Source organism: Carassius auratus, chromosome 21, assembly GCF_003368295.1.
Source record: "Carassius auratus strain Wakin chromosome 21, ASM336829v1, whole genome shotgun sequence".
Lineage (NCBI taxonomy): Eukaryota > Metazoa > Chordata > Actinopteri > Cypriniformes > Cyprinidae > Carassius > Carassius auratus.
Window position 1 is genome coordinate 19,864,203 of NC_039263.1, and position 27,501 is coordinate 19,891,703.

Genomic DNA, 27,501 nt, shown 5'->3' on the forward strand with positions numbered 1-27,501 from the left:
ACACGTTAGAGTACTCTAATTACTTTTTTCCTGAAATTTGTAACTTAACGCGTTAGTTTCGTGCGTAAGTAATCAGTAACTTCGTTATTTTTTTTAGAAAAGTAATCCGTTATTTTAAGGAAAGGAAAATCCCGACTGCAGCCTGCTTTTTGTCAGACAGTAGTCCTAGGTCTACTGTGCCACCTGCGGATGTATCAGCGGAGCCGAAGCTCTGTGATCGTAAAGTCAATGGCTGTGATGCGTCTGTGCCCTGCGCCTGACCCTGTGTGTGTGTGTGGTTTTTTTTTTTTTTTTTCGAACTCCCGGCAAGATAGCAGAGAGGACAGCGTTTGGTTTATGGAAGTACGCACATTATTTTCAATTTGTCAACGAAAAAGAAAAGAACATAACGGTAAAATGCACACTCTGCTTTGGTGAAAAGCTTCTGTCGACCGCCAAAAATTCTACCTCAAATTTAACGCTACGTTTTAATCACTACTTTGAAGAGTAAATGTAAGAGGACTGTGTTAAACGAATTTAGGCTTGTGACTGTGAGTGACACTTTAATAATAATTAGTTCGCCTATTAAGCGATTTGTCATTTGCCTGTGTGGCAGTGAAGGATTTAATTCGGTTTGTTATCATTTTTGTTTGACAGGCAGCTGTTAATTTCTGTTAGATCATTGGCTGGCTGGTTGTTCATCATTTCTAAATGGATTTAAATCTGCAAGCCTGTTTAAGGTTGTGTTTACAAGTAAGCATACTTGTACTTTGATAACTGCATTATTTAAAGTTAAAGAAAAATCAGGAGTTATCTTGTGGTGCTCATAATATAAAGTAGCTACCCAGGCTGGGTAGGTGCGAATTTTGATTAATAATATGTTCTGTGATAATAAATAAATAAAACGCCATGTGGAATAGCCGATTGCTGACTGTCTTTCCTGTTATTGTTATCCTGCAGTGTTAATTTAGTCGGATGACTGACGTTATTCATTGTCGGGAGTCAAGACTTCTAGGTGCATTTAAAAGGGCCGGGGGCTGTGTCTGTCATGTGTGAGCCGCTGCAAACGGCTTTTAATTTTTGGTAACGCATGAGTACTCTAACGCGTTACTTTTATGAATAGGTAACGCTGTATCATAACTGATTACTTTTAATTGATGGTAACGTTGTAACCTAACTAACTACTTTCCAAAGTAACTATACCCAACACTGTTTATATACATATATATATATATACACACACACACACACACATTCACTAAGACTACTAATAGGTCAGACTATGTAGATTTGCAGAAAGTAGCAATGGTAACATCAGAGTTTTTAATTTCAAGTGATTGATTTGTGCAGTTCATTAACATAAACAGGCCAAATGCCTGGCTTCGAACGTGTTTGCTTATATTTAGCAATGAGGCAATAAGTCATTTGACTCTGGAAGGATGATGGAAACGTGAAGGTGGAGGATTGTCATTCTTCCTGAGGCAAATCAACAGCTGTTTACTAGGGCAAGTGTACAAACCTTTCCATAGTCTCAGATTTACCACCTCATCACGGCGTAGATGAACTTTACAAATCCAAAATTCAAGAACAATTCAACGCTAAACTCTACATAAAATGTATGTGAAAATGAAGTATATTACCATAGAATATGAGAAGCTTCAAACATTCAATTCTAGCAGTTACATTCAATCTAACCATCTTGTACTGAACAGTACATTAATATCACCCATAAAGTAAATATCTATTTAAGATTTAGCAGTTTGACAAACTAAGTACTTATTGCACATATTGTAACAAACAATCATAATAAGAGGAAGCTGTTATTCAGAAGTGCCAGTAGGCTAATAAGATGGATAAAAGACTATAGCTGATACTTCTTTGATTTCAACAAAACATATCACATCGAAAAAGTGTTCTATCAATTGTCAGTCTACTCACTCCTTAAAAAAATGTAAACAATAAATAAAAATCATTAATAAGCTCATTTAAATAGAACAAACGAGTGCTCAAGAAAGAAGTAAGCTCACGACTGTCCTTACAGATGAATGTCATCTTACATTTAAAGAAACATCTCAGAAACATGTTTGTCCCTGAGCAAGAAAACGGCGAACACTAGTTCTCCTACAAGCATACGTTCAGAGTTTCTGTGCAATCAGGATTTGCCGTTCAGAACGGGGCCGAAGGTTTTTTTCTTCGGAGCCGGTTGTGATGTTGGCTTTGGCGGGCCGACGGTCCGTTTTGGCTTGGGCTGAAGAGACGTCAGGCCCAGAAGCTCGCAGTACCTGTTACACTGATGAAGAGCCTTGAACTGATCAATGAAGGACGTGGCACAGTTTCCTCTGAAGCCCTTATAGCTGCAATCATAAAAATCGATATTACTTCTTTGTGCTTTCATAAGAACTACACAGTTTTTATTGTAAATGCATTTATTTAAATACTTATTTATGTATTATTATTATTACTATATACTGCATTTATACATATTTTAATATATACATTTAATTTATATATTTTTTAATTTATATATATATATATATTTTTGTTTTTTAGGATAAATTTGTAATATTTAAAAATATGAATTTACCCTTTTTTACAGGTGGCAATCCCAACATCTGTCAGTTTCATACCCACACCTGGACATCAAAGAGAATATTTGTAATGCTAAAAAACAGTCTGCTTCACTTCTTGCAGGTTTCGAATCTACAGTACATTCTTCTTGTTACATTGTTAATGTCGTGATGTGCCAGATATGGTCAGATGGAAGTACTGTACATTATTTACCCTGCATATCGGTGATCAGCAGGTTGCCGTCGGTCTGTGTATAGACCCAGTGCTGGAAAGCGCAGCATTTCTGTCCCGCCTCAGAGTCTCTGCGCATCAGGTTGATCTCCTTCCCGTCCTTCACGGAGTACTTCACAAAATCTCCTAGCAGCTCCTCCTCCAGCGTGGCGTAAGGGACGTCGCTAGATGGCCGGTGCACCAAATAAATAGGAATGATTCTGGGAATTTAATTAATAAATACAATTAGTGAAAAATATATATATATATGTTTTTGAATTAAGTGTGTCCTAGATTCAGTGTTTGGGGTAACGCATTACAAGTAACGAAAGTTACTTAATCAGATTACTTTTTTCAAGTAACTTGTAAAGAAACGCATTACTTTATTTACACCAAATAAATAGGGATGATTCTGGGAATTTAACGACAATTTAATTAATTAATAAAAATATTGAAGGTTTTTTAATAAAGTGTGTCCTAGATTATGAAATGTACTCTACCATTAAAATGTTAGCTTGCAAAAAATTATTTGTATAATTTGTATAATGTATAATTTAAATACTTTCATTCGGCAAGAATGCATTCAGCTTATATATTCAGTTGCATATATATGAGATATATATACATAAATATTATTACAAATATTTAATATTTCTATTTCAAGCGTGTTAATAACCTTCAAAATAATATCAATAACATGAAATAGTTTCAGATTTCTGGCTAGTGAAGAAAGCAATATAAAATGTATATAAAAAAGTTTTTATAAAAATGTTGTATATGTGTTAAATATACACTGACCAAACATTTTTGTTTTTGAAAAGAAATGTAAAATTTTCAACAAGAATGCATTCTATTGATTAAAAGTGGAAAAAAATACATTTATAATTTTTATTTCAAATAAATGCTTTTTTTCCTACTCCTCGAATTTATCACAGTTTCCAGAAAAATAATGAGCAGCACATCTGTTTATACAACACTGATAATAATAAAAACTGTTTCTTACACTAATCAGCATGTTAGAATGATTTCTGAAGGATCTTGTAGATGTTCCTTAAATTAGAAAATCTTTGCTAACCTTTAAGTTCATTTGTGTCAAATTCAAACACTAAGAAAGTGGACCTATTAAGTAAATGTAGAAACTTTTCCACCTCATACAATTGCATTATGGTTAGATACAATACAGATCCTCTATGTAGAAGTTTCCCAGTTCTTTTTACACTTCACAAGTTTGTGTATTGTTCTACTTACTCTGGCACCTCTCCAAATGATTCTGTAGACTTGGCCACACTATTGTATGCTTTAAAATATTCCCTGGCGGTATTCTGCACATGACATTCCTGGTTCGAAAATAAAAAATGAATCAGTCCCAAATCTCCTTAAGCTAATTTCTTAATTAAACATCTCCCTGGAGACACTCACTCTCACCTCCACAGCCAGGCTGTAGTTCTTCTGGACGAGTTCCTCATTAGTTTTGGTCCCATAGCCGATGGCATTGTGTACTTTCAGGACGCAGGGATGGCCGGGGTTGAAGCTCGGCAGATTGCCTTCTCTAAGAGTGGTCCTGAAAGCCTTGCGATGCATGCCTTCACCGAAGTGGGCCTTTTCAGTCACGATGCTCGCTGGTTGATTCTCCCCAAAGTACTGATCTGAGAGAAAATCTTCCTTAAAGAGAAGCGGGCTGCACTGGATGTTCTCCTCATCTCCATCCACAGCCCCGGGCTCAGCTGGGAGATCGATAAATAGGGTTGAGAAGTCATGTAAAACAACCCATTAAAACACATACACCTTCATAAAAGAACATCTCTGTTATTCAGCATACTGTTCATACTATTTTAGCTAGAGAGACCATGAAATGAAAGGTCTGTTTACCTGGCTGATCATGACTGGGAATGACTAGTTCCATAAGCACTGAAATCAAAAATTTGACACAGTTGAGTCAATGAGTATAACGTACTTGATTGCCTACTCATGTTTGCAGATTTAAAATGTGAGGATTCAATTCCCAGACACAAATTGCACATATTTGACACTGAAATTCAGAATGTGTATACTTGTGTTCAAAAGTTCGGGGTCAGTTATATTTTTTTAATAGAAATCAATGCTTTTTATTCTGAAAACATTAGTGCTGTCAAATGATTAATCGCGATTAATCGCATCCAAAAAGCTAATTTTTGTTTGAATAATATATGTATGTGTACTGTTTACATTTATATATATATATATATATATATATATATATATATATATATATATATATATATATATATATATATATATATGTACATGCATAGTCTATATTTCAGAAAAAAAATGTATATATTAAATAATACTTATTATATATAAATTATATGAATTAAATAGACACGTAAACACGTCAATATTTTCACAATATACACTGTATGTATGTGTTTATATATATATACACATATTAAATATACACAGTACACAAAAACATATATTATTAAAACAAAAACATTTTTGTATGCAATTACTAGTTCGTCAGCACTAGAAAAAATGCATTACATTAAGCAAAAGTGACAGTATAAGCAATAATACATATGGTACAAAAGATTTCTATTTTAAATAAATGCGGTTCTTTTCAGCTTTCTATTCATGGCTTCCACAAAATAAGCAGTTTTTAAGATCATATCACAAGAAATGTTTCTTTAGAACCAAATCAGAATATTAGAATGATTTCTGAAAGATAAAAAAAATGGAGTAATTGCTGAAAATTCAGCTTTGATATAATTGGAATAATATTAAGTATATTAAAATAGAAAATACCTATGTATTTCTCTCTCTGTCTTTTTTTTTTTTTTTTGCAGACATATAAAAGGTTGTCTGGTAATAAAATGCCTATTTAAATAGTAATAATATTTCATGATATCATTTTTGTTTTTGGAATTTTCTTTTTTTAGAAATTGATGCATTTTTTAGGAGTCTTTGATGAATAGAAAGTATAAAAGAGCAGTATTTATTTGAAATGGGAATTGGGGAGTCTTTACTGTCACTTTTGATCATTTTAATAAATCCATGCTGGTTAAAAGTATTCATGTCTTTTCAAAAATCGTACTATCCTCACACTTCTTAACGGTAGTTTATTATGTATGGATTGTATTCATGCTGCACACTTAATGTACTTAATTAACTGTCCAATTGTATCAAATGTAGTGAGCCATTTTGGAAGCAGGAAGCTGGCTTTCTATAAAACTATTACCTCATTCGCCCCGCTGAAACTTAAGAGCATGAGTTTCTGCTTTAACTTTCTGCTTAGTCATGGAGTACATCAGCAAATTAAAATGTTAATTTATAGCCTCTTTAATCATTAGTCTGGAAAAGCAGCCCTCTTTGTCTTACCCTCAGATGTCAGATGGTACTCTGAGGTCGAAACAGAAATGTTGGCAGCATTCAAGCTGCATTTGTACAGCCCTAGATCTTTCCTGCAAGCCTTCAGGATTTGCAAAGTGAAGCGGCCGTCATCCTTCTCTCTACAGAAAATAGAAAAACATTTAACTGAACATTTATAGTGAATCAATAATTCTGGGGAAAGGGTCCTAGAGATAGTGGTCTATGCAGACCAGATGTTCATTTCTGAGTCCTGCAGTTAAACTTCAATCACAGCTTACAAAACATCTCAGAAGGATCATTGTGGACTGCAGAGGCCTGTTTGAGAGCGTCTGAGGCACAGTCAGCATTCAGTAGGAATGAATCACTCTGTTATGTAAAAGGTTCATTTCGCTCCCACTCCAAGCCATGGTTGAATCACCAGAGCGCTGATGTTCACTCAGGTCTCTGCCAAAATTTACAGCAGATTTGGACAAGAACAGAGTGCCACCAAGTGGTAAAAGAGCTACAGTATAATGATGACTTTGCATTTAATTTTGGACCAGAGACAGACGATAAGGTAGGGTAGATAATGAAGAAGCAGCGGCTGATAGGAAAAAACTGTTTTCTTACACTTTGTTTATCTCTGACAGCACTGTTCCCTCTTTAGTCCACTTAATGGTGGCACCAGGTGGGACGGGACTGAACTTGCACCAAAGCAAGATGTTCTCGGGGTCAGTAGGGACTGGGTCAGCCTGGATCTCCGAGACTACACGAGGAACCACAACTACAACAAAAACATAAAAATGCATCATTTATAGCCCCTTTTTACATGAATTTATTTGATAAACCTGCTGGAGCCAGTTGGATAAACATAGACATTATGTTAAAGGTGCAGTAGGTGATTGTCTTCAGAAATTGTTCATGTTATGCTGGATAAAAGTCTCTTCACATGCCTATAGCAATCATTAACTTAAGTGGTCTAAATATATTTATTTGTATTTATATATTCTGCGAAAGGTGTAGGACCAAGAAATGTACAGTATTTCCAATCAAAATGCTCAGTCCGAGAGATTTAAATAGCTTTCCTACCTGCCTGTCAACGTATGTATCTGCATACCTCTGCGCACCCTGTTCATGCAGACAGGATCCGTCATCAGTGCATTCACACAAGCTGTCCAGACAGAGCTAGAATAGCAGACAAACATCAACAACCCGGTCTTCCTTTCTGGTATTTTAGTACTTTTAAAGTTTTCTCGCTGGTGAATGACACATGATGTAGCCCCGCGGTTCCCAATTCCAGTCCTCGCTGACATATTTAGCCTGTCTTGCTTAGTTAACACACTCCATTCAGATTACCAGCTCGTCAGAAGTGAGCTACGTGAATAAACTGTGTTCCGATCAATATGTGTTCATTGCTCCGTACTCCCTAAATAGGGGTTTACTTCACTTAAGAACATGGGATGGAATTGGGAACTGCTGATGTAGCCTATTGTAGTAATGCGGTCTCTGGTATGTTTTCTGGTATGTGAGCATAAATGCGTTCAGAGGACATGGCTTTGGATGGCAATTGCAGGTAGGGTGGGATGTTCACTTACAGTGCTATCAGGCTAAAGTTAGCATTTTCCAAGATCTCCTACTGCACCTTTAAGAACTAGTTTGACCAACTATCAGTTAGCCAAGAGGTAATCAGACTTACTTTTTGGATTCAAATCTGTCCATTTTCCCTTTTTTAAAAAAAAAAAGAGTTATGACTTAATGAAAAAGTAACTTTTTAAGAAGCAGTTTATGCATCTGGCCCCTGGTTTCCTTTGTATACCACTCCAAAAACAACTTGAATCAGCCTAAGGTGATTAGCTGGTATCTGTCGTGCACAAACAGAACCAAAACACAAAATAACCTTCACTGTTGTTACTCCTGCTTTTATCCTTCCGGAGCTTCTCCATGGGACTGGAGACCGGTGAGGGGTGCAGGTGTCGCTCATTTTCAATTACTCCACCGGTCTTGCTCCATTCCCATGGCTCTCGGCCCCACCCCACTCATCACAGTAAGTTTTAAAGATTTATGGTCACTTTACCAATTGGCAAACCAGTTAAAACCACCTTAACTCGATTTGAAGATAAGCTAAATCATGCAGCTTAAACCAGTTCAGACCAGCAAACCACATCAGACTGGGTCAAGTTACATGGTTCTGACTCGGGAATGCATACTATAAAATGTGTCCTGTTCCTGAAGGCCACTTTTCTGCCGAGTTTAGCTTGGGTCCTAAACAAACACACCTGAACCAGATGATCAAGCTCTAGAATACTTCCAGACAAGTGTTTTTTGGCAGGTTGATGCTAAACTCTGCTAGATATTTGGCCTCAGGTAGCAGAACTGGACACCCCTGTTCTACTGGATCGACTTCTAATTTGAAGTTGAACAGGAATGGATTTGGAGAACCTTCTTTGGGTATAGGAGTCTTCTGCTTGACAACCTCACTGTAATCTCTTCGGGTCGTATCTTCTCCATCTTTTCTTGCTTGGCGGAAAATAGCGGGCAGCTGTGGCCTCGTCCTGACTGGAACTGCTCCAGACAGGTCATCTGCGATTCGCCTGCGCTTGATGTCATCATTCAGCATGCTGGGTAAACACATGCTTGGAGGATCAGAGGTGCACGTCTTTTTTTCCATTTTGGCTGTGTTACCAGCATCTACTTTGAGTTTCATAGGGGTGGCTTTCTGAAAGGCATTTACACTGCCATTGTAGGGTTCTACTTTGGGTCTCACTGAAATGACTTTCTGAGTGCTATCTTTGCTCGTAATGTCCATTTTAGTGGGAAGATGAGATGCTGGTTTATCCAGACCAATTGATGCTACCTTCAGGTCATGGTTCTTCTGAGTGCTTCTGTTCCCTATGTCACTCAGTGGATCATTTTCGGGTTTTGGTGTCCCGTGTTGTGCATGCTTCTTTTTCTTTTTCCCTTGGGTTACCGTTTTAGCTGTGATCTTCTCTGTGATAACGATGGTTTCTATGACTGTAACTGGATGATCTTCACAGCCATCTCCTTCTGAATTGAATTCCTCTGTCATCTGGAATGGGTGCTGAAGATCTTGCCTCTTTGATGTTTGAGTCCCATATTGCTGCTTCTCAGCTGGTTTCTCCTTATGTTCAGGGCGTGTTTTACCATCTGAGGAAGTTTTGGAAGTCATGTGAGGCATATTGTCTGTCTTGGATCGTTCCTTGTAGTTTGAAAATGAGAAATGATTTAAAGTGGGTTCTTCCAAGTCTAGAGTGACATATCCAACACGTTTGTCTTCAGACACCGTAAAACGCTGTCCTGTGAGTAAAATTAACTTAGAAAGCTCTTTGCTGATGTCACAGGTATCACTATACTCTGCTTTTCTTTTCGTGTCCTTGATGGAAGGTTCATCTGAATCTCCACTGGATGAAGATGAAGACTGGTCAGGGCATGTATGAAAGCGATCTTCAAACGAATCGTCACTACTGACTGATTTTTGATCACTCTTAATGTGCATCTCATTAATAATACCTTTAGGTGAAATATCCTGTGGACTTTTCAATAAACTACTATTGAGGAAAGTATTTGCAGTACTGAGTGGAGCAAACGGCATGATAAACTGTGGAAATGTATTTATTTCCTCCTCTTTTGGCTTCACGGTGCACTCCTCAGTGTTACAATGTACAAACGTTTCATTTCCTTCAGCACGTCCGCAACTGTTGGACTGAGAGGGACATGTGTGGAGAGCCACATCGGAGCCGTGACGCCGCTCCTCTCCACTCACACAGTCAGTTAAATTCTTGCCGCTGGTGCACGCTGAGATCCTTTGAGAAGTAAAACTGCTTGTGAGTTGAGAAACTTCGTCTCCGGTCACCTCCACCAGTGCATTTCCTTCTGACTGAAACACAAAAACATTGAATGTCAAAACATTAAATGTCATGGAGAAGACAGGAGGTAGACAGCATAGGAACTGAAGCATTTGTATCATTTGACAAGTCAATTTAGGCCTTTTCTCATCAAAACTACATTTAGTTGTTTGTTTACATACCTCAATGAGGCGAAGGTCCACCTAATGCAGAAACTATTATGCTTTCATGCTGCAGTCTATAGCCACATGTTACTAACAATGGAAGGGACTATCTCTATTATAGTGATCACAGCCGCTGTGTAACTTAAGTGAACCAATCACAGCTCTCCCACTGTCTCAGTAGTCTGTGGGATTGGAGAAACTGTCGTACAGTACGACACGGAGTTTAAGAGCAGGGGTCGTATTTCGGCCCTCAACTGTGCTCGTGCCTCTCCTGTTGCTCTTTTGCTCTTGCTGGTCTATTATCATCCGTCACCCTCTATAATTAGTTTGCATTTCTATTATTGTATTGTATTGTACTCTGCACCTCACGTTTCCTCAGCAGCCATACATGTATGAGGAGGGATCTGTATGTTTACATTTTAGTGAGTGTATTTGAGCCATACTTTTGTAAAAGTTTGTAAAAATGACTCTAGAAGAACATTTGAGTAGAAATTGGTGGACAAATTAAATACACAAATAAATAAAAATACAGTTAATAAAATAATATTTCTTTAAATGCAGAACATTGTAATCTGTGTCTGTACAGGGGGAGAGAGAGAGAGAGAGAGAGAGAGCATTTGTCTACATTATGAAGTGATATTTTTGTGTGGAATGACTTGGCTCTTCCAGCACACAGTGTGTCATAATAAATAATGAAAGTCATGATGAAAGTGTTCCACACAAGTAAGACCTATTTAAAGAAATGTTGAAGGTGACAGGCTATATAAGATCACATTCCATCACAATAATATGTGGAAGGTTTTACATAATGGAAATGGTGACTAATAAAACATTAGCAAAAAATACCATGGTACTGGAGTGGTTTGTTGGACATGTTACCATAGTAATACCATGTTTTTTAAATTGAACCTTTGCATTCTTTGCCCTACAGTACCTATATATAAATACCACAGTATGTGAATACAGTAAGCATTTAGGATCATGTTTATGCACGATGACTTGGCTCCACCAAAGTACATTTTTAATGCTGAAACAGTGTGGCAGTTACATTCACACTCAGATTTTAAAATTTGCCTTCAATATGTAGTTACTTCAGCACAGTTAACCAAAACTAATCTTACATTTAAACTGAAACCCTGAAACGCAAATCTCTCAATGCAAACAGCAGAAGATGTAAAGAAAACTCAGTCAAAACGGGCATCCACAGTATGTCTCCATGTGCTAATTGTATTTGAAAGGTGCTAGTCATCTCACCTTTGTACTCCAAAGCTCTCCAGGGATTTGTCGAGTTCCATAAAGTTTGGCACTGGCCTCGATTGCAGAAGATTTTGATGCATTAGGCATATGCATGGGTGCATCTGGTTTAATGGATGCAGACCTCTCCAACATACTCATGTTGTTCTCCATGGTTGTATTGTCCTGTCTGTCTGAGTCTGAATGAGAAGGAAGTCCATGTTTATCAGCTAGTTTAAAAAGAGTTCCATTAGTGTTATCAGACTCAACTAGTCCTCTACTCAAGGCTTGACCTGGTTCTAAGAGGTTAAGACATGTCTGTCCAATGATGTTTGCATTATCAGGACTTGTTCCTTGCTTCAAAATGTTGTCTTGGATTGCCATACCGTGCTTAGGACCAGTGCTTGAAGTGTTAGCGCTGGTAAAAGAGTCTTCTGAATAGGTGTTAACTGCCTGGAACCAATCTGAAAGTGCACTAGCCCAGCTGTCTGAGGATGACCACCTCTCAAGAGGTGGAAACCTCAGCTCACAGTCTTCAGTGTGGTGGTCAATTGAAATGTTCTCTCTGCTGGAGTAATCCGAGGCTTTTGTTTTGTCTGGATGGGCTGTGGTGGGGCTGGGGGAACACGAACAACCCCACTTGTCAAAAATAGCACCCTCATCCTCTTCACCCGCCAAGAACTGGCAGGCGTCCAGCCACAGTTCGCTACCAGCCTCAACATCATGTTCCATTCTTGTGAACTTTAAGCAAGCATCGTCAAAGTCCTCAGAACATTCACCTAAATCTCTATTTGTGACAGGTGTTGGGCAAACGATCACTTGTGAAAGATCCTTCTCATGTTTTGCACCAATTTGTGAGGCTTTAAGCATGGATCGGTGGAAAAGTGACTCAGAATTATCTGTTTTCTCAGCTGCCAAAGGTTGCACCCTACTGATGTCCAATGGGAATTTTGTTTCAATCGTTCTATCAAGGATGGAATCTTCTGTTCTGATGGATTCGGATTCTGTTACATCATGTTTTGAATCCTGTAGTAGATTCGGAACCATTTGGGTTAACGCGCCGGTGCAAAACTCAACATTTGAGGAGGCCAAGTCTTTATTTGCAGTCCGAATGATCTCGCTGTCATTGACCAGCCAGTCAGCTGTTTCCAAGACATTTTTGTTCAACCCCAAAAAATCTAATACTTCAGAGGCATGTTTTAAGATGTTCAGAGTGTCTGCTTCATGCAAATCAGCCAAAGATAGATGAATCCCAGTCTTTGGATCTTCTGCTTGTGAAGAGATTGTGAAGCCACAACATGTCAAGTCCTCTCCATTGTCCTGTATTTCTGGATCAGTCGCTGCTTCAACTGCTAAATCAACACCATCAGATGTATCATGGCAAGTCTGGATGAGGGTTTCAGAAGAAGTTGCATCGGTCTCATTGCTTGCACCATTCATTACATTAGAGACAGTATTTACCAAGGGATCATCAACATTACACATTGGGTTAACATCAAGTCTAATGCTCTCAAAAGAGGCATATTGGTTTAAAATGGTGTCTTGGCTCATTTCTTCTTGTCTGTTGTGATCTGTTAATAATAGACTCATTAAAGTGCCATGAGCCTCATGTGGATCCTCTTTAGTGTTTGAGTTACTATGTTTGTCGTTTTGATTTCTGTCTAATTGGTGAATTAGGTTAGTACTGTTTGTGATGCTGTCAGTCTCCATTATAGCAGCAGCACTGAAGTCACAGTTATCACTTTTATTCATCTCTATCATTGCAGTGTGATCCAGGGGCTGTGTTAAGACTAAACCACACTTATTTTCTCTTTCATTGTTTGTATAATGGATCTCAGTGGTCCCATCCTCGCACGGAACTGGCATTATTCCTGAGCATCCTGAGTCTGGATCAGGGACCGAACTAAAGCTGTCGTCTGTCTGGTTGTCCGTGGCCCGAGTGGGCTCATTTTGCTCTATGGGCGGTGAAGCGAAGGAAGAATTGACAGCATCTGTGTCGAGGAACAGCAGATTGTCTGGGGTGGCCATGTCAACCCGCTCAGCTGTCGTCTCCCTCTCTCTCTGGATCACTGCACACACATCACTGCAAGAGAGGAAACGGAAGAAGAGAAAAAAGAAAACAAGAATGCATAGAAGATGCATAGAAAACGAGAGCTACAGAACAGTTAATTTTAGAAATATAGGCCTAAATAACTGTATTCAATCCGAGGTTTTTCCATAACAAACAACCTCTTTTGCTGGCCAAAGGTGTTGGGCTACACTGGAAAACAAACTGAGTGATTGGTCAAGTGAGTTTCCACTTAGATTTGTATCAGCCTGTGTGTGTGTAATTTCCATACGTCATTCTTAACGTCAAAGCTATCAGATGAATATGACTCAACCCTGTTTTTCCTACACACATGATTTTCTTAAGCTTCTCTTAAACTGTCACTGCGCACTTCAGTCAGATGCAAGACGTCATATATTTAAGAGACGTAAGGTAAGTTATAAATAAATAAGGTTAATTATTACCCACAAACACAGCTTGCAACTAATAACTGATTTTAATGTGCATGCAAAACATGCAAAACATAAAAGTTGTGTGCTAATTCAAAATGTTAACTTGATACTGCAATAAAAAATCATGTAATTCAAATAAATAAAATTGGCATCAGATTTTGTTCAATTTCAATAATTAGTAGCCAAAACCATAAAACCTGACAACCTTTGACAGACACATTACCTCGGTTTGGACACATCTGTCATGAGAGATCAAGTCCTGCATCAGATCCCTGCGGGCAGAATGAATGAATTCCCAGACAATGAAGCTTTTTTTTTTTTTTTTTTACATCCAAAAGGGCAATTATACTTAACGGTGATGTAGGTCTGGAGCATATGAGGTAAACATAAAGCTGACAGGTCTTGGGGGTTTGGGGAGAGGGGTTATTTTTAGTCCACATCCCCCTTGGTTCAAAGTGGGTTACCTGATAGCTGAGACATGTGCCATGCCGGACGATTTATCACTTCATGGCTAAATTTGCCTGCCTTGCGATCATCAGAGTTGACAAACATCGTGTTTTCATCTGTGAAGCCAGAATGAGATTATTACTCTCAGAACAGTGGAGGGGAATTTGACATTGAAAGGTATTTTAATGCCTCTCAGGGGTGCTGATGGGCGAGTGTTTATCCTGCACTGGTTTCACAGACGCAGACTGAGAGATTTTAAATAGGAAATGTTTAAAGCTCCACAGAGAGGACCTGATCCACAAGCTTTGACACAGAGGAAGAAGATTGCAAGCTTCTCAGAATTGCTTCCTTCTTTCCTTACACAAGCTAATATACTTCTCATTTTCCCCGTTTATTCAAACACACTCATTCTCTCTAGCAGACACATCTGTAATGTGAGGTGGCCTTCCCAACAGGTGCATTTGATTCGGTGAACACACAGTTATGGAAACCTGCTCTCTCTGTCTTAACACCGAATTCATGAAGCTGTCAACAAGCAGCATGCCTAATATTTCTTATTTTTTGTGCTATTCAAGGAATAGATGACTCAAACACAAGCATTATGTCATCCCTTACTCTCCCTCAGGTCCTCCGGTGAAATAAAATATATGTTTCTAATAAATCAAAATATAATTACGGTTTTTGCCCATGCACTTACAACCAACGAGGGCAGAAGTTTTCAAGCTTAAGAAACAATGCAAATGAAGAAAAAGGTAGTCCATGCAACTTATGCACTATATTCCAAGCCTTTTGAATGCTTTCGTATGAAGAACAGACCAAATTTCTTTATTTAATTTAACTTTTTTTGGGTGATCTGTTCAACACCCATGTTGTTATGTGGTGCATGGATTACAAACAAACAATATTTACATTCAGATTTTCATGCAAAATTACATTTTAATTTAGGTTCACTAGTAAATATTTTGACCGGTCCTTTGTCATGTTTAATATCTCCCCTGTCTCTGGATGCAACACATTTAACTGACATACTCCAGCTTAGGGTTGGCACAGGTCGAGAAACCTTTAAGCTTTGCAGGCTGTTAAAATCACTCTGAGGTTTCAGTCTTCAGAATGCGTTGTCTTATGATTGATCCCTGTGGGAAAATATTGTCTTCACTCTTTTAGTGTCCTGCTGCAAACCTCTGAGGGGCATAAACCCCTGACTCCAGTCTATGTCCTGAGACCGGGTCATGAACAGCACACTTACACAAACACACACACACTCAGATCAACAGGTCAAGTGATGTGACCTTATTTTCCCATCGAGCCTCACTCAGATTCCACTGGACTCTTACAACACACACACACACACACACACACACACACACACACACACACACACATTCCTTTAAAAGTGTTATCTGAGCAGACGCCTCTCATACACAGTCAAGCAGAGGAGTGCCATTACTTTACATAGAACATTTTTATTTTTATTTACTAGGAAGAAAAAATAGAGTCAAAACAAATATTTCACATTGTTATCACTAAAATTACTGCCAGTCACATTTTCCAGAGATATTACTGCTCACCTTCAGTCGAGGAGAAACATCTCTTGAGGTTTTGGCACTGCAAAAACAAAAAGACAATGTTACATGATTCAGTGTGTGTGGTGTATTCTATGATATATGAACAGGTTAGTGACAGCATTGTGTTGGAAACAGGAACAGGTGTGGACAGGCTGTAGGTCTTAAACACAGCATGACCATTCCTGTGTGCTTAACAAGCCATGCTGATGATGTGTGTGTGTGTTTGTGTGTGTGACTGAACAGTTGCTGAGCAGATACAGGCCAGAAAGAGACACACATCATGTCTTGAGGCGAAAACCCACCCAGTTATTTTACACTAATAAAATCCCTAAAAGGTTATGTAACCACACACATCCTTCCTCATAAACACTGATATGAGGACATGTACATCTTGTACTAATTTGTTTACTTGGGGACTTGGAATTGATGTCTGCGCAGTTACTTTAAAATAGATAGTTATAGTTTGTACATTACGTATTATTTTGGAAACTGCATTTTAAGAAGGCCCCGTGGTATACTGAAGGTATTAGATGGAAATAACACCTTAGCACTTACTATTGGTTCTACTATACGCACATATTAAAATGTTAAATTCTAACTAATAAAAAAATTGTTATGTAATTATAAACATGAAGCACTGTTATCAGGGTAAAATACTTATGCTCTTGTATTCTTATCAAAGAACAGAGTATCATTACACACTCAAAGCCCTTCAGACACACTCATGTTAAACAGAGTTAAAATCAGAATGTACAAGGATTGAGTGTTGATTTATTACGTGAATAGCCTTTAAATTTGTATTCAATCAAAGTTAATCTCACATCTTAACACTTACATGTTTTTTTTTTCATAAAAAGACTGGAGTTATATAATGTACATTTTAATAAGCCCAACCATTGTAAAAAAAATATTCCTGTTTTGTTAATCAGTTTAGTATTTTACACACACACACACATAAAAGTATCCATTTAATAACCAAATTATAATGAAATTCAACTTCTCAAAAAAAAAATCATAATTAAAACTATTAATTATAATTAATAATTACAATTATAATACATAATATATATATTTTAAGAATGTATGCTTTTCTTCATTGATCAAATGTGACAGTAAAGTGACAGTAAAGACTTATGTTGTTACAAAAAAACAATATCATGTATAATAACTAACTATATAACTATAATACAGTTCTGAACATTCTATTTGATTAAAGAATTCTGAACATGTACCACAGTTCAGACACACACACACACACACTTTAAAGAATATATTTAAAAAGAAAAAAGAACAAGTAATTTAAAATGTTTTTTAAGCACTAAGAATTTTATAGACTTTAAAAACTGTTTTCATTTCAGTTCAGTTCAGTTAAGCTTTGAATCACCGGAATTTAAATTTTAAAATATATTCAATACCAAACAGTTAATTTAAGTTGTAATACTATTTCTTAATTTTAAGATTTTATTGTATTTTTGAACAAATAAATGCAACCTTGGTGGGCATTTAATATACTTCAACCAAACTTTTGTTTCATATTCAAGTGGGCATGAGGTACGTGTTTAATTGGATCACTTCCCCTACATACATAAATGCAATCAGCGCCCAGCATGGTCTTATTACACCTGCTGAACACACAGACAGCTTTCCTATACCCCGAAGTCCTAAATCACCAACCTCTGTGCAATCACTCATGAAAACGAGCTTGTTTGACGGTGTAATTGTGCTGTTATTCCCAATCCAGACACATGCTTACAGATCTAGTCTTGTTTTGGCACAGAACCTTAAGCATTCGTGAGTGGAAATACTGTATGGAAAACGTAGAGAGTGTCGGTTTTCTGAAGTCAGTTAAATATAACCTCACTAGTATGTGTTGTCGCACTGGGCATCTGTATTTCTTGCTACACCCTCTGAATCACTGCATATGTGATATATGTGTACAGTAGGGGGTTAAAACAGGGCGAGAGGGGCTTCAACCCAAAAGAAGGGCAGCCTTTGACTTGATTCACAGGACTACAACCCAGCTTCCTCAAAAAGGCACTCTCTGATGAAGTCACATGTCACAAACTTAGTGAAATATTACTCACCCTTGGGCCATTCAAGAAGTAGAGAACCTTATTTCAGAACAGATTTAGAGCATTACAGTAGTACATCATTTGCTCAACAATGGATCCTCTGCAGTCTATGGGTGCCGTCAGAATAAGAGTCCAAACATCTGTGCATATTTCTTTTTCCTGACTCAGATGAGCCGGCTTCTTCACTGGAGAAAGAAATATATTGCAAAGTGGACTCGTATTTTAGTCACAAGCAATGGTTTAAGTTAAAAATGTGTTGATGGATTTAATTACAAACACATCATTTCGCTTCACAAGATAAAGTTAATTGATGAACCGGATTGCTTGTAGATTATTGTGATGTTTTTATCAGCTGTTTGGACTCTTATTCTGACGGTACCCATTCACAACAGAGGATCCACTGATGATCAAGTAATGCAATGCTGAATCTCTCCAAATCCCTTTCAATAAACAAACAAAACTCCAATTTTTGTTCTGGGTAAACAATTATCTTAAGAGTCTATCAAACATAAAAACATATCTATTACATCTACTACATGGTTTAGTGGCGGAGTCATGTCATGCTTATGAACAACAGTGGTAAAGCCCCCCCGATAATTTCCGAAACATTAATTATTTGAGAACTATGTCGCTGCTCACTATTTATTTTGTCCACAAGGTGGCGCTACATCGCTATAATATAAGCACACGGAATTAAAGGCTAAGCATATAATAGAATAACACAAATGGACTAGTAAAAGTGGTGTTTTCAACAACTAACACGAATAAACCTTTACAAACTGTAGAAATATAATATATTACCATTAAGAGTCTCAGAATAGCCTCCGTTTAGCGCGGTTAGTAACGCTGGAAACTATGGAAAGACGTTCATTGTAGCGAACCGTCGTTTGAAAGGAAACTTACGTTTAAAAGAACCGGAAATTGATGTACCAATTGGTTTGAATAGTTATTTAAGTGTCCCAAGGTGTAAATATTTATTTTATGATTTCAAGCGAGTTGAGTGAAATTCAAAACATAAGAAGAAACATTTCGAAAGAATAGCCTACTACATATACAATATGGTGTGTGAATTTTCTCTATGCACAGAATACCTGAACGATCTCCTAGATTTACAAAAATACGCCATAAACAAAAGACCAAAATAACAATTCTGAAGAAAAACAAAGAGCATACTTACCAGAACACGGTATCCCATAATGTGACTGAATCAACTTGATCTTGAATTTCCTGAGGAATCAACTAAGGTTATTTATTTTTTTATTTTTTCTTTAGCTAGTTAATTGGACCTGCAACTTTTAAAAGACATATAAACACAAAACATTTTATTAAAGTGAATTAAGTCTTACTGCTTTACCTACTATAATTAATAATAATAATAATAATAATAATAATAATAATAATAAAAGACTACTGTGCAGTAATTGATAATTGAATAATTAATAGTAATTGAAATTAATAGGCCTGTTAGGTTAGTATTCCATTCCAACAGAACTGAATGTATTCCAATATTTTAATTGAATTTGAACTTTCTACACTGCAGTGGAACACAAAGCTCAAAGTGAGTTGCATGGAGTTTTAAAGTAGTTCTGTATTTCTAAGTTGTCAAACAGCTCATTGGCCTCTTGAATACTTGATCGGCCTCTTGATGTTGATTGTCCTCTTATAATTAAGAGTTACAGCATGCACACAGGTGGGTAATAGCATTTGTGACCACACATTTTAAGAACTTATAAGGAGATACAGTACAATATTGTGAACTCAAGTTATAATATCAGTGCTTTAGACCATCTAAAGTTTAGTGGCATCCCAAATAAAGAAGATTAACAAGGATTTATGCAGTACTGTTACTTGAAAGCTTCATTTGTGTTCTGAAATGTCTAATGGAATGATTTGTTTTTTTTTTCTTTCTTCAAAATGATGGCTTGTTAACTGACTCATCCATCACTTCCTGCAATTAAGATGTGGTCGCCTCAATTACACTTCAGATACTGATGTCCAGTCATTGTTTTATTGTAACTACGGTACTTGCTCACACTTAAGGCACTCGTGTTCACATTACGTGTGGCATCAGCTCATCTCATGTATGACATCATTCCACTTACGCAAAGACGTATTTCCTGCGTCAGAATATGTGTACATCTGTGTACCTCAAAAGCATGTGTTGTAAAATTAAGTGTTAGCATCCAATGCCAACACACTCTCTGTAAGTTACTAAAAACAGTCATTATATGACAACATACACTGTAACAATAAACTTTCATCTGTTAATTCTGTACATCAATTCATTTATTTAATGCATTCACAAAAACCACACCAAAGCTCTCTAACACGGTTCATAAACAGCAATCTACAGCTTTTGAAGCTTTTGAATCGATTGAGAAAATGGGGGACAATGAATTAATAAATATACTGTACTTAAAACATCTCGTTTCTCTGAAATATATAAATATATTTAAATCTTCTCTTCACCTTCCAGTCTTGACGTAATGAAGCAGGACTTATCGTTTTGGCAGGAAGAGATACGGCTTTTCAATTAGCACAGTTAACACATAACCTACACAGACTGTCAACAGCAGGTGACCCAGAAACAGGTAGAACTGAGGACAGAAAATGAGAAAAAAATCACAAAATGTCAATCAGAAAGATGAACTACCTATTATTATGATAAAACACTTGCTTAATTCTTTTTTAAATATATATTCATAATAAATATACACAGTACACACACATATATTATGCAAACAAAAACTTACTTTGGATGCGATTAATCGTTTGACAGCACTAATTTTGATCAAATGCACACTCTCACTTACATTTATTTGAAGGTATTACTTACAAAGTTGTAGTCTGTATAGTGCATGGCAGTCTCTTGTTTGCCGTTGTACAGTATAATAATGATTGGGTGGATCAGATAACAGGCGAAGCTGATGTTAGACAGAGGAGCCCACAGGCCTAAAGACAGAATTTTATCCACAAACCCTGTGCAGACAGAGACATATTTAAGTAAGTTTCAACAGAAGCCGATTATATGCACTCTTTATTTGGCTTACAGTTGCGTTAACCCTTATTTATCGTAATTATTTACTCAATTTCTGAGATTTCATAGCTCTTCTTTTTACCTCCGTATCCTTCCTCGCAGGCCAGGATGATCCAGACCAAAGCCAGGGCCCAAAGTGAGCGGTGCGTCCCCTGATAAACAGCATGGGTCAGGGACAGATAGGGCGGGACCTCTCTCAGCACATAGGCCAATCCCACCAAGAGGGCCATGACTGACAGCGAACAGAGCCAACCTATGACTGCCTGCCACTGTCACACAGCAAAAGTGTTCTGTTATGAGACTTAAAACTCCTTTTTGGTGTAAAAAAGCAATAAAAAAGCATTAAAGACATTGCCTGTTGTTTTATAAGTGTCTCTTTCTTGGTGGTCATGTATATTCCGGCAAGAATGCCCAGTAGATACGGCCCATATCTTGTGTAGGGTTTGTTGTAGTAATACTGAAAATAGCTTTCGTATGCCCTGAAACAAGTACAGAATAAAACAAAACTTATGTAACATGAACAAAACTGCCTTGGTATTGTACAGTGCTTTAGAAATGCATGCATTGCCCGTGTGATTACATGTTATTGGAAGTGTTTTCTTAAGAAATGATCTCTTACAGTGTTGTTGGCTGGTGCACAGGGAGATGCAACAAACCGGTGATCAGGGCTCCTGTTACACTGGAGATTATTAGGAGAACGACCGACACAACGACAAGCACACTTTTGTTTCTGGAAACAAGTAAAGAGGTTTTGTTTATGACCTGGGAAAAACTGGCAACCTTGCCATGGGTAAATAACACAAAACCTGTCATATACACTTCAGATTTTACTCAGAAATTCTAAAAAAGGAATAATAACTTATTGTTTGTTTAAAGAAAACAGAGCCTGTTTTTCAAAGCGATTAAGACATTTAGCATTGCATTACTGCAATGTAAAAAAATCTCATTCTTATTACTAATGCAAGCAAGGGTGCATTAAATTGAACAAAAGTGACTGATGATTTCAAAATTAAAATTGTACATTTCAAGAATACTTAAAAACTATCATGGTTTACAAAAATAAATAAATGAACAAATAAATAAATTAGCACATAAAAAATATTAAGCACAATTGTTTTCAGCATTGATGATAATAAATATTTCTTATTCAGCATATTAAAATGATTCTGAAGGATCGGGTGACATTTTTGCCATCACAGGAAAATTCTTTTTTTTTAATAATATATTACAGTAGTAAAAAGTTCTTTCAAACTGTAATAATATTTTACAATATTATAAATCCTGTAAAAAACAAACCTTTGAATGATAGTGTAATTTAAGGGAAAAAATAAATAATTAATAATAATTTGTAAAAACTTTTTCATTCTACTATTGTGGTGTGGTTATGTTCTATTTATTATTGTCAAAAGAACTGAACTTACATTCTGTACAGGAATATCAGAAAAGGTGTTGTTGCATAGAACTGGAAGTCAATGGAGAGATACCACGTCCATGGTGCACACTTACAAAAAAACAAAACAAAAGAAAATTCATTATTTTCATTATAATAATGTCATGTTCTTTTAAACATGTGCTGTAAAAAACAAATGAAATAAAGAAAAATCAAAGGATGAATCTAGACGTACAATGTCTGTGATAGTGAAGAGGTTGTTGACGAGGAGCAGGTTGGACCACCAGTATTTCTTACAGCTGTAGACCTCATCCTCTGCAATGAACCAGAAGACCCCCCTCTGAACGATGGAGAAGAGTCCAATGGTCAAGCACACGATGAAGAGGTGGAGAGGTTGAATCCTGGACACATGGCAAGAATTGTTACAGGACAGAAAGGAAGGATTATCAGAAAATCAACCCTGAAAACTGTGGTGTAGAACTTAACATGCGTCTGGGAAGCTGTAAAGATAAAACTAACCGCTTGAACCGCTTGAAGAGGAAATGAGCCACCAGACTGAAGCTAAGCGTGTTATCTGCCCTCTGGATGGAGCTCAGCAGTGATTTGGCACTCAAAAGACCACTGACACAAGCAAACAAAAAACACATTGTCAATATTAAATAATCAATTATGTTGGAGATTATGCCATAACATATTCCTTTTTTAACCACATTAACTACGAACAATGGAAACCTTTTTTGTAACAAGGTCAATGTTTTTTTGTTTTTTTTAATTAAATCCATATTATTAATATATTTATACATTTGAATAAACATATTCTGAGCAAACCAATACGAGTACATTATTTAAAACAAATTCAAATAAATAAATACATAAATAAATAATTAAATAAATGTATTTGATGGAACTACATATAAAAAATGTCTAATGATGAAATATTAAAGAATTGCCATATGGTAACAATCTTATTTTATGAATGAAATATTTTATTATGGTTTCAAATATATTATTTATGAATTTTAAAAATTCATTTCAATTCACAAATGCAAATTTAAAAAAAATAAAAATACAAAATAATGTCATATAGCTTAAAAACTGCATGTTATTTTAAATAAATAAATACATAAATAATTCCCTGCACTACTTGGAAACATACAATTTATTAAATAAATAATGTATAAAATAACATTAAAAACACTGACAGCCATATTTAATAAACAGAGTGCCTTGGTGTGGACACTAATATAGTTATCATTATTTTTTATCTTTATAGTTATCATTTTTGGTAGGACCAGGCCTTAAGACTTCTAATATTGTCAAATATGAGATGTGGCCTCAGGTGCATCTTACCCCAGCAGCAGAAAAGAGTCAACCGCTAGATACACTGGCCCACTGAAGGCAAAGACATACAGAGGGTTCCTCTCAACCATTTCCTTCCACCTCTTATCATTATCTACACAGAAACAAATCAGGTGAAAGTTCAAGACATAGACAAAATGCCTCAAAATGTAAGCGGTGCATATACACTGATGCGCTCTCACCCAGGTTACTCCAGGCGCTCAGCTGCACGGTGTGGCCTGAGATGATCCAGAGTAAACTGAGGATACGGATGCCATTCAGAGAGGAGTAACTGCTTCCAGAGCTTTCTGTGGCTAGTAACCCCTGACTGCTATTCTGTACCGAGAGCGCCTGAAGGCACGATAACACAGCTGAACAAGAGGAACAGAGGAAGCAAAAAGGGGGAAATAATAAGAGGAAAAAAGAATCAATTAAAATGGGTCAAATCAGTCACGTTCGCTATAAATGGTAAGATGAGTGTCTGTATGTGTCTTTGTGTGTGTACTTGCTCTTTGAGATGCGGGTCTGCGGGTCATTTTCTGCATTTTGGTCCCTCGTCTGTGTGGTGTCTGTGGCAGCATTGCTCTCTTTACTCTGATTGGCTGAGCCATTAGTCAAGAGAGTGCCGTATTGGTTGGTGTTTGAGGTATGAGCGAAACCCAGCCCTGTCCTCACCTCTCTCATTCGCTTCCTTTTTATCACCGCAACACAGACGGAAGCTATGAGAGGAATCGCCAATAACGCACAACACACACACCTGAGAAACACAAAACACTGATTCAGCCACGGAGTCATTATGATAACAATTGCTAAAGAAAGAAAATACTTATTTGCAAGCACCCAGAACAACCTAGCGACTGTATTAAAAGGCTCAAAACACGTTAGCAACACCCTGGAAACTACAAACACAACACTCTAGCACTGTGGCATGTACAAGTGACATATGTAAATTTACTTTTAAAATGAGCAGATTAGGAACAACAGAATCTATTTAATTAAGGTAAACACCCATAGGCTTGAACCCACATGTTGTGTGTGTGTGTGTTACTTACAGACAGACTATTGCAGATAGGTCTGCATGAGGAGAATCACTGAGGCACTGAGTCATGAATACACCAAGCGTGGAATCCAGCATTAGGATTGAAGGCACAGGAGGAAGTAAAGAGATCTGTTTCTGATCAAATGCATCTGCAGACACAAACACAGATAGGTGTGCATACTGTACATCCCACACAAATATTACAAAGAACCACTGTAGATTTATACTTCTTGCGTTTAAAAATAAATTATACAAGGTTCAATCGTTTCTCTTGTCTAATGCAATGACAAATAGATTTTAAAATGCAAGTGCATGTGTTTAAATACTTGGGTCTTTGTGCAGATCGGATAAATGTTAAACACAATGGTTTCACGGACCATAAACAACGAGCGTCTGGACTTCGGATTCTGTACAAGAGTCTGGAACGCAAACACCCACAAAATACTCCACACTGTCCTGCAAAGCAGAATAATATCACCAACAAACATGCTTCAATTTCGATTAAAGGCAGTGTCTGGTTATTTAATCTTAAGAGATGCATTATTTGGAAATGAAGGATTAACACACACCGGCTTGAGAAAAAACACACTTACCCTAAAAAATAAAAATAATCAAAATGATAATAATAATGATTTGTTTTCAGGTTCTTAGTGGATTGAGGCATATTTTCTGTGGATTTTGTGTTTGTGTGAGTGTACCTGTTTGAGGAACACCTGGCAGTACTGTCCCCTGAACTCCGGGCCCTCCACAGACAGACACTCTCTCAGAGACCCAGGTCTGTTCACGTTCCCTCCTTCAACATCACTGCCAATCTTACCAAATGCATCGTACACTACAACAACAACAACAAGTGGAGCAGGAGAAATTAAATCACAATGAAGAACATCGAAATACACCATTTGTAAATAATAAATAAATAGAACATTGATAAAGAGAGATAATAATAATAATAATAATAATAATAATAATACAATAGTAGTACCATATAATATAAAAAAATATAATTATAAATAGCTCCAAGATATTTAACATTTTCAAATTTCAGAAATTAATACTACTATTACTAATAAGGAAAAATAAATAAACTGACAAAAAGATAAAAATACATATTATTTAAAATTATTATTATTATTATAAATTTTTTTTAATGATGTGTCCAACATGATAACTCAGCAGTAAACAATACAATTAAGGAAAATAAAATAAACTGATAAATAGAGAGAGAAAATATAAAAACAAACAACAATAATAAAGATTTAAAAAAATGCTAAACAACAAATATGTATAATATTAAAAAAATATATAAAAAATGTTTTTTAGATTTTAAATGATGCGTCTAATACAGGTTCTGGCCATAGTTAAAATAGGACATTTAAGTAGCTTTTCTAAATATGCCATTGATAAAAACATTACGAGAGTGCATCCTGAGACGAAACAATGAATCTAACGTCTTTTAAGATCACTAAATGCAAGTTTCTTTCAGAAGAAAAATAAACTGATAAAAAGGGGAGAAATAAATAAAAATATATAAAAACAAACATCATAATATAGATAAAGAAAACAAAGGATAAACAATAAATAATAAAACATACAAAATATTAAGTTATATAAAGAATTGCTTTTTAGACTTTTTTTTAAACTATGTGTCTAATATTATAACTCAATATTAAATATTACAACTAAGGAAAATAAACTTATAAAGTGAAAAAAAATATTTAAAACAAACAGTATAATGATATAATAATATATACAACATTAAAAATAAAATATTGTTAAATAAAAATGACTTTGACACAAAAATGTTATTTATACACATCAATCCACAACTAGAAAACATGACCCCCATTCACGTATGCACTTCGAAGTATGCTTTAGTCAAATCTGGCATTATTACTTACTCAAGACTGCATATTTGCTTGGAGTATCTTTCTGTAATTCCATAAGGAACGCTGTTGTGTCCTCCTTGCACTGTAACGACACGTTCCAGGCACACGCACCGTGCCAAACCAACAGGTACATCAGAGTGACAGCACTCCATGTTAACCGTAGCATCTTGTAAAGTGTTTCATTTTGGGTGTTTCACTGGTTTAAATATTATGAGAGCAGGACACATGATGGGAGAAGAGTTGGACATGTGACCTGTCATGCTCTCCCACCATCCGAAATGACCATGGAAATCAAATCGCTACGCTTGGATGATAGTCTGGTCATCACTTACTCAAACTCAACACAGTCGGCCTTTTACCTCATGGAGGCCAATGAACAGCTCAACAACACTATATTTGTTTTGTGAATGTATTCGTGATTAGGTCAGACGTATACAGTACGTTATTAAGATATCAATGTTTAAAAAAAACAAGACCACATTTTTTATGTCAACAGCTGTCCATTTCAATAGAAACCAATATGATATTTTCAATGAAACCCAAGTGAGAACTCCATTAAGTCTAAGAAAGAGAAATATTTGCCAAGATATTAGGCAAAAAAATTCACATGTAACACTTTTTATTAGTAAAAAGAGAGGGAATTCTATAAAATGCTAAAAGATATTATCTCTAACATCCAAAATTACAGTGTAATTTTGATTAATTACAAATTTAAAGTCACTCTCACGCTTGTCAATATGAATGCACCAATCACATCGCTGCATTTCACAGCGCTCCCTTATTCTGAGAATATTGACTTTAAAATTCCTTTGTAACCATGGCGACCAGTGGCTGACAGTAGATTGCTTTCACGCTAATTAAAATGAGGCAATGCGAGAGCTGAA

The 27,501-nt window shown here is 36.5% G+C and overlaps 2 protein-coding genes across 8 annotated transcripts; both read right to left on the reverse strand.

Moving 5' to 3' along the window:
* Positions 1 to 1,288: 1,288 nt before the first annotated feature.
* On the reverse strand, positions 1,289 to 18,770 carry alpk2 (alpha-kinase 2). Of its 7 annotated transcripts, XM_026196624.1 has the most exons (14): positions 18,729 to 18,770; positions 15,859 to 15,895; positions 14,308 to 14,406; positions 14,067 to 14,115; positions 11,366 to 13,427; positions 8,524 to 9,979; positions 6,715 to 6,868; positions 6,115 to 6,245; positions 4,627 to 4,665; positions 4,177 to 4,481; positions 4,006 to 4,094; positions 2,761 to 2,978; positions 2,564 to 2,612; positions 1,289 to 2,333 (listed from the first exon to the last, which is right to left on the reverse strand). In XM_026196624.1, the coding sequence occupies exons 4-14, from the start codon at positions 14,087 to 14,089 to the stop codon at positions 2,132 to 2,134; spliced, it is 4,728 nt and encodes a 1,575-aa protein (XP_026052409.1). In that variant the 5' UTR covers positions 14,090 to 14,115; positions 14,308 to 14,406; positions 15,859 to 15,895; positions 18,729 to 18,770; the 3' UTR covers positions 1,289 to 2,131. The 7 variants fall into 7 exon arrangements, with proteins under 7 accessions (XP_026052409.1, XP_026052410.1, XP_026052411.1 ...); XM_026196625.1 differs by lacking the exons at positions 15,859 to 15,895; positions 18,729 to 18,770 and having other exon boundaries at positions 14,308 to 14,419; XM_026196626.1 differs by lacking the exons at positions 14,308 to 14,406; positions 15,859 to 15,895; positions 18,729 to 18,770 and adding an exon at positions 14,198 to 14,216.
* Positions 18,771 to 19,757: 987 nt separating this feature from the next.
* On the reverse strand, positions 19,758 to 27,430 carry oacyl (O-acyltransferase like). The gene is made up of 15 exons (XM_026196631.1): positions 26,630 to 27,430; positions 25,430 to 25,563; positions 25,109 to 25,187; positions 24,745 to 24,880; positions 24,202 to 24,449; positions 23,896 to 24,063; positions 23,705 to 23,807; positions 22,874 to 22,975; positions 22,590 to 22,755; positions 22,386 to 22,465; positions 21,584 to 21,694; positions 21,320 to 21,443; positions 21,047 to 21,233; positions 20,764 to 20,906; positions 19,758 to 20,524 (listed from the first exon to the last, which is right to left on the reverse strand). The coding sequence occupies exons 1-15, from the start codon at positions 26,781 to 26,783 to the stop codon at positions 20,426 to 20,428; spliced, it is 2,034 nt and encodes a 677-aa protein (XP_026052416.1). The 5' UTR covers positions 26,784 to 27,430; the 3' UTR covers positions 19,758 to 20,425.
* Positions 27,431 to 27,501: the final 71 nt, after the last annotated feature.